At 42.5% G+C, this 13481-nt stretch overlaps 1 protein-coding gene across 1 annotated transcript in view; it reads left to right on the plus strand.

The window, feature by feature from the left end:
• The window catches only part of SLC5A12 (solute carrier family 5 member 12), a 280241-nt gene that overhangs the window by 253512 nt on the left and 13248 nt on the right, over positions 1 to 13481 (plus strand). The window contains exons 11-14 of the mRNA XM_073573874.1: positions 6774 to 6860; positions 8737 to 8936; positions 11828 to 11931; positions 12168 to 12301. Coding sequence (XP_073429975.1) covers positions 6774 to 6860; positions 8737 to 8936; positions 11828 to 11931; positions 12168 to 12301 — 525 coding nt within the window. The remainder of the gene's footprint in view (positions 1 to 6773; positions 6861 to 8736; positions 8937 to 11827; positions 11932 to 12167; positions 12302 to 13481) is intronic.

A 13481-nucleotide genomic window follows, 5' to 3' on the forward strand; every position in this document is an offset into this window, starting at 1 on the left:
CTCCTCCTGGGTGCTGAGACGCCATGGGGTCATGGCCGTTCTTCAGCGGCGTCAAAGCAGCCACATCTGCAACGCCGAAGCAGACGCACCAGCGACACCAAAGGCGTCCAGAAGGATAAGTTGACTTTAGGAGATAAGGACCCATAGTCGGCCATCGCGAGGCCCATAATAGCCGGCCTTGCCGGGTTAGTCGCATTCTTGATAAGAAAAGTATTGTTATTGTTGTTGAGTCCCTGCGTGGACAATTGTTGTTATCCCTTTTTGGTTGCCCAGCATAGCCCTAGCGGCTTCAGTTCATAAACGTTACTTTCCAAAATCCCACTCAGTCTTGTGTCTCATCACTGCATCCTGAGAACCTACTATTACCCTACACTACATAGAGCTTAGAAGGATTCAGCTAGTCAGTTTTTCATCATGTAATGTCATGGACCTAATGGAAAAGAGAATAATTAACTGGGTGGAAATGCAAAATGAGCAATTGTAAGCACACAGTGCTACCTAATATGTTGACTGCAATATATTAAGAGGATAAAAGTTTTGATGGGAGTACTTCTTTAAGTATTGAATGCATAATATCTGCCTTGACATCTGTATTGTAGGAATAGAAAAATATTATATATCAGATAATTTATGTGATCTGTTTATAAACTCTTGCAGTAAGTAAAGACAACAAGTACAGTAAATCATGTCAATAGTCATCCTGTGCTCCCATGTTTTTAATTCCCTGTACTAAGCAAGACAAAAGCAGTGACACTTCACTGCGGCATCAGGCCACACACAGGATTTGTTTGTAGTCTGTAAGCATAGCAACATATAATCCTGCACAGGGCTTTTTTATGCAAATTGGTGAAATATTTTAATTAAAGTGGTCCTATTTTGTATTTTAGACTAATTTGCTTTCAATTTTTCATACCATCTAAATAATGTATCCATATGAACGCTTGTGTTTTGATAACCGAGTTGTATTTTTAATGGCACCATTAATTTACCAAATAATGTACTAAAAAAAATATTTTTGGAGGAATGTAGAAAAAAATTTGCAATTGTGTTGATTTTGTTTGTTATTTTTTACATCATTTACTGTGCAATGAAAATAACATGTTGACTTTATTCTACAGCTCAGTATGATTATGGTGGCAATAAACTTTTTTTTATGTTTTAGTTCTTTAACCCCTTACTGCCATTGGATGGAAAAGTATGTCCAATGGCAGTACCCCCGCTTTGATGAACGCTCCGGCGGGGAGCCCGCATCAAAGCCGAGACATGTCACTCATGCCTATTAACTAGTTAAATCCCACTGTCAGACGCTGACAGTGGGATTTAACCAGCGCTTTAGGCCGCCAGGCTGGAAATACGCGCTTTGCCGAGTCCCGTCACATGATCGGGGGTCAGCAATGCATTGCCACCACAACCAGAGGTCTCCTCAAGACCTCTATGGTTGTTGATGAGGCATTTCTATAAGCGCCACCTGGTGGTCGGCGCTCATAGCAATGCTGTAATTCTGCAATATATAGGCGATCTGCTCATCGTCTATATGTAGCAGAGCTGATTGATCTATGGCAGCTTGTAGCCTCCCATGGAGACTATTGAAGCATGCCAAAATAAAAAAATGTTTTATAAAATATGAAAAAAATAAAAAATTATAAAAGTTTAAATCACCGACCTTTCGCCCAACTAAAAATAAAACAATTATAAAAAATCAAACATACACATATTAGGTATTGCCGTGTTCAGAATCACCCAATTTATCAATAAAAAAAGGATTAACCTTATTGCTAAATGGCGTAGCGGGGAAAAAAAAATCGAAACGCCAGAATTGTGTTTTTTTGGTCGCCGTGACATTGCATTAAAATGCAATAAGGGCGATCAAAAGATTGTATCTGCACATACATGGTATCCTTCAAAACATAAGCTCAGCACACAGAAAATAAGCCCTCACCCAACGCCAGATCACAAAAATGGAGACGCTACGGGTATCGGAAAATGACACAAATTATTATTTTTTATTTTAGCAAACTTTGGAATTTTTTTTCACCACTTAGATAAAAAAGAACCTAGACATGTTTGTTTTCTATGAACTCGTAATGACCTGGAGAATCATAACGGCAGGTGAACCTAGAATAAAAGCTAAGCAAAAAAACAAGTGTGGGATTGCACTTTTTGCACTTTGTGCAATTTCACCGCACTAGGAATTTTTTTCTGTTTTCAAGTATATGAAATGCTAAAACCAATGTCATTCAAATATACAACTCGTCCCGCAAAAAATAAGCCCTCACATGGCCATATTGATGGAAAAATAAAAAGTTATGGCTCTGTGAAGAAAGGGAGCGAAAAGCGAAAATGTAAAACCGAAAAAAGCTCCGGTCATTAAGGGGTTAAAAAAGTTAAAAAAAAAAAACATTCAAAATATGAACATGGAGTTTCTGCCATTGTATTCTTAGACCCATAAACTTTTTACTTTCTCTTTTATGGAAAGTGTAGTTTTTATTGGTGCCAAATAGTGATGAGCGAGTATACTCGTTGCTCGGGTTTTCCTGAGCATGCTCGGGTGTCCTCCGAGTATTTTGTCGAACTCGGAGATTTAGCTTCTGTCGATGTAGCTGGATGATTTTTGACTGCTGGACAGCCTGAATACATGTGAGGAATGCCTGTTTGTTAGGGAATTCCCACATGTATTCAGGCTGTCAAGCAGCCTCATATCATGCAGTTGAGGCGACGAAAACTAAATCACCGAGCATGCCAAAATACTCGGAGGTCACCCGAGCATGCCCGGGAAAACCTGAGCAATGAGTATACTCCCTTATCACTAGTGCCAAATTAAGTACATATGATTTTTTCATTACTTTTTATTACTTTTTTGCGAAGGTAAGGTGATCAAAAACAGCAATTCTAACATTTTTAATGTGTTCTTTATGCAGAATAAATACTGCATATTCATTATCTTTGACAGTTTCAGATATGCTGCTGAGCTTATGCATCACTGTTGGCGGCGCCCCTGCATGGTTCCCTTTCCTCCTCCAAGCAGTGATGCTTGCACACTCACCACCCCTGCCGTGCTGTGTGATCCCCTGGCATGCTCCCAGCTTCCTTCCTCTTCTGAGTCCTGGCACCGTGTCCGCTCCCATGCTCTTAAATGGGAAGCGAGCACATATACTGAAATGCCCTCAGCCTATAGCTGAGAGGCATTTAGAGTAAGTTTTCACCTGCAAGATGGCTCCCACCCAAAGCTGGGAGGCATCCTGTTTAAGAAGCACCCTCCCCAATAGGGAGGTGCCAAGCAACACATTGAGTATTAAGGTAGTGTGGTGTACTACTGGTGAAGTTATTAGGTCCCCTGGTCCCAGCATGGGAAATGTCCATTACCCATATACTTGGTCCCAGTGTGGCCAGTGTCCTGAACCTAAAGTCCCTAGTGGCCAGTCTTGAATGTGTATTCTGTGTCTCCAGACTGCTACAACCAGTCTCCCAACACTGAAGCCGCATGGACAGCATCTAAACTTTGAAGCTGCTCTGGCAGTGCCTGAATCAGTCCAGTCCCTCCGTTTCGGTAACAGTCTGCCAGAGCATCCTGAATCTACTAGTCTGAATGGAGCCCGAGTCCTTTTCCATGTCTGTAACTGTTCTGTTAGAGCGTCCAGAATTTAGTAGTCTAAACGGCATACCTACTCCATAGCTTCAGCAGCTGCAGTACCTAGGACTGCCTAGGAGTGGTAACTGGAGGATATCCGCAGCTAAGCCTGACTCCTCCATCAAGAGCTCAAGTAAATACCTGGAAATTGGTTAGCTATGACTCTCCTAGGCAAATCTAGCCCTGTAGCACAGTGAGTCCACGAACCACATATGTCACCTATGTATGTAACAGCTTATACAGTGGGGCAAAAAAGTATTTAGTCAGTCAGCAATAGTGCAAGTTCCACCACTTAAAAAGATGAGAGGCGTCTGTAATTTACATCATAGGTAGACCTCAACTATGGGAGACAAACTGAGAAAAAAAAATCCAGAAAATCACATTGTCTGTTTTTTTTTCATTTTATTTGCATATTATGGTGGAAAATAAGTATTTGGTCAGAAACAAGCAATCAAGATTTCTGGCTCTCACAGACCTGTAACTTCTTCTTTAAGAGTCTCCTCTTTCCTCCACTCATTACCTGTAGTAATGGCACCTGTTTAAACTTGTTATCAGTATAAAAAGACACCTGTGCACACCCTCAAACAGTCTGACTCCAAACTCCACTATGGTGAAGACCAAAGAGCTGTCAAAGGACACCAGAAACAAAATTGTAGCCCTGCACCAGGCTGGGAAGACTGAATCTGCAATAGCCAACCAGCTTGGAGTGAAGAAATCAACTGTGGGAGCAATAATTAGAAAATGGAAGACATATAAGACCACTGATAATCTCCCTCGATCTGGTGCTCCACGCAAAATCCCACCCCGTGGGGTCAGAATGATCACAAGAACGGTGAGCAAAAATCCCAGAACCACGCGGGGGGACCTAGTGAATGAACTGCAGAGAGCTGGGACCAATGTAACAAGGCCTACCATAAGTAACACACTACGCCACCATGGACTCAGATCCTGCAGTGCCAGACGTGTCCCACTGCTTAAGCCTGTACATGTCCGGGCCCGTCTGAAGTTTGCTAGAGAGCATTTGGATGATCCAGAGGAGTTTTGGGAGAATGTCCTATGGTCTGATGAAACCAAACTGGAACTGTTTGGTAGAAACACAACTTGTCGTGTTTGGAGGAAAAAGAATACTGAGTTGCATCCATCAAACACCATACCTACTGTAAAGCATGGTGGTGGAAACATCATGCTTTGGGGCTGTTTCTCTGCAAAGGGGCCAGGACGACTGATCCGGGTACATGAAAGAATGAATGGGGCCATGTATCGTGAGATTTTGAGTGCAAACCTCCTTCCATCAGCAAGGGCATTGAAGATGAAACGTGGCTGGGTCTTTCAACATGACAATGATCCAAAGCACACCGCCAGGGCAACGAAGGAGTGGCTTCGTAAGAAGCATTTCAAGGTCCTGGAGTGGCCTAGCCAGTCTCCAGATCTCAACCCTATAGAAAACCTTTGGAGGGAGTTGAAAGTCCGTGTTGCCAAGCGAAAAGCCAAAAACATCACTGCTCTAGAGGAGATCTGCATGGAGGAATGGGCCAACATACCTACAACAGTGTGTGGCAACCTTGTGAAGACTTACAGAAAACGTTTGACCTCTGTCATTGCCAACAAAGGATATATCATAAAGTATTGAGATGAAATTTTGTTTCTGACCAAATACTTATTTTCCACCATAATATGCAAATAAAATGAAAAAAAAATAGACAAAGTGATTTTCTGGATTTTTTTTTCTCAGTTTGTCTCCCATAGTTGAGGTCTACCTATGATGTAAATTACAGACGCCTCTCATCTTTTTAAGTGGTGGAACTTGCACTATTGCTGACTGACTAAATACTTTTTTGCCCCACTGTATGTCTTTGACTTAGTTTGAGCACCGTCACAAGTCCTGTGAGCTCATCATAAATTCTCATTTCTGTGATAAAATATAGTGGTAAATGTGTTAGCTTAGGTAGGGAAATGTGCTATCTCAGAAATTAACAGCTGTGAGAACCTGCAGTTTTGTCTGTATACTCACTTATCACAAGTGACTTGTGCTTCCCTCCTCTAGCCAGGGACTGTTGTAAGTGCTGACCATGAACTGGAGCATGATCAGACACTGCAAATAACAACATATATCAGGAGCACATTTATAATATTTCCTAAGCAGTCGAACATATTTCAACACATCAAATTGTGGAACTTATTATTGTTCACACATTTTTTCAAAATATTTAAAAAAATCTTTTACATTTAATAAAATTAATATCATGTATTTAAGCCAAACCTATAACAAGCCTATTAAGCTTTGGAGTACAAAGATGGAAGAGTTGGACACCTTCATTAGGTCCCTGGCTGTCATTCAACCCATCTGCACCCCACAATCCCACTGCTGGGGCATTGACTGCATGACATGGGATGAGGTGCCCTTTCATCAGTCTGTCAGCTTGGATACAACAGTCACTTAGATGCAATTTCATGTAAAGCAGTCAGCAGAGTAAGGGCCCCTCACACATAGCGACTCACCAGCGATCCCGACAACGATATCACTTTGGCAGCTCACAAGCGATCAGCACCAGCGACATGCGGGTACAAGCAACGCACGTCGCTTAGTTACCCACAGTGTATCTTAGTTACCAGCGTGCTGATGCAGGGAGCTGGTAATCAAGGTACACATCGGGTTTGTAAGGGGCGTGCGGCACTTAGAAACCCAATGTGTACCTTGGTTACCAGCTCCCTGCATTAGCGCGCTGGTAACTAAGGTACACATCGGGTTTCTAGGCGCCGCGCACCCCTTAGAAACCCGATGTGTACCTTGGTTACCAGCTCCTGGTCGCTGATCTCCAGCCTGTCACACGCAGCGATGCATGCTGGCCAGCGGGAGACCAGCGACCCCAAAAATGTCCAGAGGTTTCCGCAGCGATCAGAGATACCTGGCAGGGGGGCCGGTCACTGATCGCTGTCACACACAGCGATCTCGCTGGTGAGATCGCTGTTGCGTCACAAAACTTGTGACTCAGCAGCGATCACGCCAGCGAGATCACTATGTGTGACGGGGCTTAAATGTAGACCACATGTCGCCTTGCGATTGATAACGAATGCTAATGTCGATAATCAATGAAAAAGGATTAATATCTCTCCTTCATTTCTTTCAATTGATTTATATCCACAGGCTGCACTTAGTATCCATGGGATGTGTGGAGGTCCAATGTTAGGGTTATTCTCTTTGGGTATTTTGTTCCCATGGACCAACTGGAAGGTAAGTCCGAAAAATGGCAAAATTAATTGTTTTGTCTTTCATTCAAGGAGGACCAATTGCCATAAGCACAGAACTGAACTGAGTCGTGCTCTTCATGGCAGCAATTACTTGATCCACATTGTTCATTTCTTTATAATATTTTTTATTTTTTTTAATTAGATGAAAATAAATTAAAAGAATGTTTTTGAGTCCATCTCTTGAAACTTTTTATCTGTGTTAGCCATCAAAGAAAACCTTCACCCCAATGCCTCATTCACGCGTCCATGTTTAAACACATACTGTATGTGAAACAGTGTTTTGGATAAGTGTGTCATCAGTATACGGTCCGTGTGTCCCTTTTTACCATCAGTGTCATCCATGTTTTTCACAGATGCCTAAATAAATAAATTGCAAAGCTTCTTCTAAACATTGCAATGTTAAATACGAACAGCACATGGATTGTACACTGATGTCATCTATGTACTGTCTGTATTTTTTATGGACCCATAACTCGTATTGGCAAGATTGAAAGAAAAATTGAAACCAGACACAAGTCTATCGAGATCAACCTCTACAACTAATTTAATGTGTAGATACAAAGGAAGGCAAAACCCCCAAGAAACCAATGCAAATTGAACCGGAGTAGGAATCAAATCCTTCCCGACTCCACATACGGCAATCAGACTATTTCTCTGCATATATATCACATCATTGAATCTAGTGCCCAAAACCTGTATCTATATTCATCAAGAACCCAAACCATTCCTGATTTTGTATAGTGAAATCACTGTTAAGTTACAACATGTTGTGTCAGTGAGGTCCATAGTCTCACTGCTCTTACAAATCCAAAGATATTCGAGGCACCATAGAGATCATTATAAAAATCTAATCTTCATTCCCAAATATGTAAAACATCACAGCAGTAAGGAGACAAAAATAGAGCAAAAATGTGACCATATGGCCCTTCTGAAGCCAAAATATAGTCACTGTACAGTATGTCTCTTTACTAACACAGCTTTACATCCTTCAAGATTAATAGGTTCCACCTCTTCCTCCTCCTCAGGCCTATCCCAGTAGCCATAATAACTTTATTGCTTATTTTATACACTAGAATCACTTTCTGAAGAAATATATACAAACATATTTACTGTATAGATAAAAAATAATCCATATGGGTATCACATACAGGAGACATCACAATTTCAATATGGAAACGTAGACACATCTCATCAGATCCATCAAATACCCTCAAATGTCATTTCCATTTATTAGGGTTGGTTGTGCACTGTTCCTCATGATATAACCGGCAACAATATAGGTATTCAAGTACTTGGATCATACTTACATTATATTCCATCAGTGAGGAGATAGGAAATCTGGGTAGATAGTGATGTGTATGAGAAAAGCTAAGTGGGAAGTGATGTACATGGGAAAAGCTGTTTGAAATCTTTTGGAATAAAGATTGGATTGTTATAAGGATTTCTATGGTGTCTCAGATGTCTTTGGATCTGCTTTTGTTTTTGGACATGGTGGGAGGCCCGGCCGAGTAGCACATACTCATCAATACTGCATGGGAATTCTGTACTGGACTGACTCACTGCTCCTACAGTAAGAATCTCTGTCTGTGATAATGATTAAACCTTCTTTCCTCTTCAAGTAGCGGATGCCCTTTAATCATTAGTGTAGACTTAGGCGTAAAATGGTCATTAGATAATAAATGTACTGTCCATCCATATATTTATGCAATCTAATTAAATTACATATTTTGTGATGTTTTTGTATAATGAATGGCTCTTAGCAGTAGTAATCTCCTAATGCTCTATTAATATAGCTGATATAATAAGAATTTACATTTATAAGCTATCATTTATAACCTTATTATACCTATACTTTCCAGGGTGCTTTAGGAGGCCTGCTGACAGGAATCACACTGTCTTTTTGGGTTGCCATTGGAGGATTTATATATCCTGCACCCCCATCCAAGACACTTCCTCTAACACTAAGGACAGATGGATGCAAATTGCTTAATGAAACCATCAATGGCACATTAGGCACAGTTCTGCCTACAACCCTGACTACCACTATTCCACCGGCAAGGTATATATTGTCAGCGACACCAAAATCCTTGTTTACATGTTGATAAAGCTTAATGAATTCTTTTTATTGTGATATTAACTCCTGTCTTTCAATTTTATTGTCCTTTCTTCCCTGGTTCCTGGTAAAAAAAGGAGAGATTCCTTCTTCTGTGTTGGCATATGATTAATGATGTGATGAGTAGAGCTCAGATCATTGGTTACACCATATTCTTTCCGTCCTAGCTGAAGTAGGCGTAACTGGACCCAAGGTGATAGTCATGGGAAAGGGCCTCATCTTCTACACCTAGGCCCCATTACAGAAAAAAAGAGATTCCTTCTTCTGTTTTGTTATGAGTAGTGATGTCATAAGTGGAGCGCTCGTCAGGGCCATGGGGGTGCTCAATATCGGGCCCGGTCAGTTCTTAAGGAGATGTGTCTCGGCAGTAGTGACCTAGCCCGTGGCCCTGGACGTCCAATAAAAATAATGTAAAGGGGTATAAAGTTTATAAAAGATTTGTGATGCCACCTGTGGTACTCGGCAAGTAAGGTGTTAGCTGATGCTCTGGGTCCGTTGCCTTCCTTCCTGCTGCACACTTTCCAGCCAGTTCTTTCTTCCCCCACCTTCGTGGGCCTTTCCTTTTTCTTTTGCCGCCATTCCAGGCCAGGAGGCAGATTTCCCTGGCCATCGGCCATGTTTTGGTCACATCAAAGTAAGTGCAGTGGGCAGGCATTATTTTTTGCGCCCTTCTCCCTGGTTCCACCCACGACGACACGCCTTGCTCTTCCCGCATTTCTGTATTCTGGTAATGGCGGCCATTTGACAATTTTAATAAGTCCATGGCACACAGTATCTGGCAATGCTGGGGTATGAACCCTGTTTGTGATGCCAAAATGGAGCACCCGCCAGGGCCGTGGGAATGCTTGGTAGCAGGCCTGGTCAGTTCTGAAAGGAATGTGTCACGGCAGCAGAGACCCGGTCCGTGGCCCTGGGCGTCCAATAAAAATGATGAAAAGGGGTTTAAAGTTTATGACAGATTCATGACGCCCCCTGTGGTACTCGTCAAGTAAGGTGTCAGCTGATGCTGCACATTCAGTCCACTGGGGCATTTGTTGAAGCAGCAGAGTTGGTTCTGCTCTCCACAGGCAGAGCTATTCCCCAGGGTAGATTATGGTGTTCAAGATAATGGTGGTTGTAGTGCAGGGCAGATGACGCAGCAAATAAACTGAGGACACAGCAGGGTGCAGTCTTTACACTTTTACTCACAGTTCTGTTGTTACAGTCCCCAGCTGAGGTGCTGTGTCCTCCAGACTTGTGATCCAGACAGCTCTCAGGTAGCTTGGGGTGTACGTTGCCAGGGCTCTCTTTGATGTTAATTTCCTGGCCGTTTCACTATGCTGGCTATCACCTTTCCTGCCCTGTGTCTTCACATACAGTATCCCAAGCCAGCAGACTCAGATCTTGTCGGGTGATGTTGGTCAGACCCCTGGATCCTATATGTCTGCCTTTTCGGTGAATGACTGTGGGGTCGGCTGGAGCACTTAAAGATACTGCCACCTCCGGTTTCCTAGCTGAGTCCTTAGTTTCACCACTAGTTTTGGGCCCGGTCCCCTAACTGCAACCTGGTCCCTCCACCAACCACGCCGATGGATGCGGGCCCCACGGAGGGATTGCTCATTATCCTTGCCCCTGAGACCTCTTCTTCCTTTCTGCCTCTCGAGCCTCTCTCTCTCTTCTGTCCTTCTTAACTTCTCTGTAGACTGAGGACAAGCTGCTTTCAGCTTCAGCACCCTGTAGACTTCTTCCCTCAGCCTCTGTCAGGCTTTGACTGACTGACACGTTCCAGAATAATCTCTTTACTTCAGCACTAACTCCTTCCACCAACTGTCACTTCCTTAAGTTCGGCCCCTTCTCTACTTTCTCCACCCACACCCTCTAATTAACACCCCCTGGCCAGATGGGTACTAGTGTTGGGTGCTGGTGTGTGAGTCCTGGCAGTGGCAGTGCCCCTTCCTTACCTGAGAGCAATGCACCACACCTCTGGTTGAAGTGCACTACCCTGTAGCTACTATGACCGCAGGGGCGCCACATAAGGAGAACTCAGTTCATTGGCTACACCATCTTCTTTTCTGTACTAGCTGAAGTAGATGATACTGAACCCAAAGCAGTAGTTGTGGGAGAGGGCCACATCTTCTATGCCTTGACCCATTACAGAAAATTGAGTGTTGTGACTGTGCATGTGTGACAGCACTTTGGACTCTGAGAACTCCACAGTCCACTCTGATATACTTTGTGCAGAACTGTCACATTTAACCCTTTCAATCAGGACACCATATCCACTTTTGCAAACAGTGTTCATTTTATGCATGGCCAAACTGGTGTACAGAGAGTAACAGGTTAAAAACTCGCCATCCCTTTCCGTACAGTACACTGGCTCTTTCCCCCAGAGCTACAGATAGCATCTTGTTCTCAGCAGCAGAGACAACAAAATAATAGGTAGATAGTTGGAATGCCTGCATCTTCCTGGGTATACAGATATACGGGTCCAGGCGTGCCGCTGTGACTCTTACCCAATTATCTTGCTTAGTCTTGTATCAGGCCGCTCTTAGTCGATGCCCCCAATGTCAGTGCCATAGCAGCGTACTACCTTTTCCCTCAAGGAGGAGGCGCTCATAAATGGAGAAAGAAGCAAGAAGCATACTTTCTATGAAAAGAAAATATTTCAAAGTTTCTTATTTTGTTTTTACTATTGATTTATTCAAAGCTTAGCCATTTAACATTTTTAGTGCAGATTGACTAATGTGGCTTATAACACTTACTAAGGTTTTGTGGTAAACCAGAAGATTTAAAAAATATGCATTTTGTGCTTTTTCCTTTCTCCTATAGCTTTTTAACAAATGATTTTTTCCTATCAGGTCAGTGCTGGCAGATAACTGGTACAGTTTGTCCTACCTTTACTACAGTGCTGTGGGCTGCCTTGGGTGCATCATCGCTGGGCTTTTGATCAGTTTTATAACAGGTTGGTAAAGTCTTAATGTTTTTACTAATATCTAAGTGACATTTTTTTTTTTTAATTGATGAAGGTCAGATAGCAACTTATTCCTGCCTTACAATTAAAATCAACACACATGAATGATCTATTCCTTTCCTCTACGGTGCAAGCTAGAATGTGGATACAACCCATCCAAACTGTAATGAGCCAAAGCTATATCAGAGCCATCTACTGATATAACATGTCATGCATTTATTCTTCAGGTCATGAACATGGGAAGAATATTAAACCACTATTCATAAGGCCAGTCTGCAATCTTGTCTGCTTCTGGTCAGATAAATACAAGAAAAAATGTTGGTGTGGTGTCCGACATGATGAAGATGATGAAGAAGAACTGGTCAGTAATGATTTGCAGGTCTAGTACTGCCCACTTGATGGACAGTTGTGGAGATACAGTAAATCAGGCACAGCTTTGCTTTAGCAATATGAATATGAAACAGAGTATGCTTAGGTTAATTAGTAAGAAAGTGAGTTGACTAATGATGGTTCCTAGTTGGTCACTTTTCATTAGTATCATAGGATAAGGGTTTGTTGCTCTTCCCTCTCTGTGCTATTATCGAACCATATATTTTTGTCATATCAAATATTGAAGGATTGCTAATCCAAAAAAGGAAATTTTCCCTTTTCTTTTGCTTTGATAATCATGGGAGACATGCACTATATTGTTAAAATGACAAGTGAAGATACTGTTGTAATCATTATATGAATGTCAGGTTAAGACTCCCTTAAAGGGGTTATCTGGGACTTTAATTACTTTTGTGTATGGGGCTTTGAACTAACAGGCAGGTAGTTGATAAGTTCCTGTCTGTTCTGGTGATAATCTCTGCTGATTCAGCCGGCGATTCTCTGGCTTAATTTCACTTCTCAGCAACAGAGCAGCTGCTTCCATTCTGGTCTACTCTGTCAACGGGTCGTCACTGCAGATGTTATGTAAAGTAACAGCTGGCTCCCAGCAGTTAGACAACAGGGAAGTGTCAATCATCATGACATCAGCAGAGAATTCCCATCAGCAGAGCAGAGTGCAGTGGAAGATTAGATGATGCCCCTTCGATATGACACTATGGAAAGGGTGAGTGGAGACCCCCTACTCAGATCTGTTAACACCTTACCAGGCAGGCCCTACCGTCCCTAAATTGGTACCTCACCAATCGCCTAGCAGAAACCTAAGTCCTGTATTTTCCTGGAGCTAAACCCTGGTCAGTCCCCACTTCAAACTAAAGTCAAAAATGTAGACAGACAAGGGGAAATGAATTTAGCTGGAGCAGACTCAGAGAAGTAACACCAAACATCATAAAACAGCCCAAGAGAGGAAGATAGACTGCTACAGCTCCATGCCTTCACAAGGGAAAAATGTGAATATCACAAGTGACTTTGCAGCAGCCTGGGCATTTATAAACCCCCAGGTACATGTGTGTCAACTAGAGCCGGAGGGAGGTTGATGCTGGATCCAAGAGTCAGAAGGATAAAGGAGGCATCTGTAATGCCAAACACAGAGACCTTCTGCAGCCAGATGCAGA

This window comes from Dendrobates tinctorius, unplaced genomic scaffold (genome assembly GCF_039654945.1).
Source record: "Dendrobates tinctorius isolate UK_male_01 unplaced genomic scaffold, ASM3965494v1 ptg000037l, whole genome shotgun sequence".
Classification (NCBI taxonomy): domain Eukaryota; kingdom Metazoa; phylum Chordata; class Amphibia; order Anura; family Dendrobatidae; genus Dendrobates; species Dendrobates tinctorius.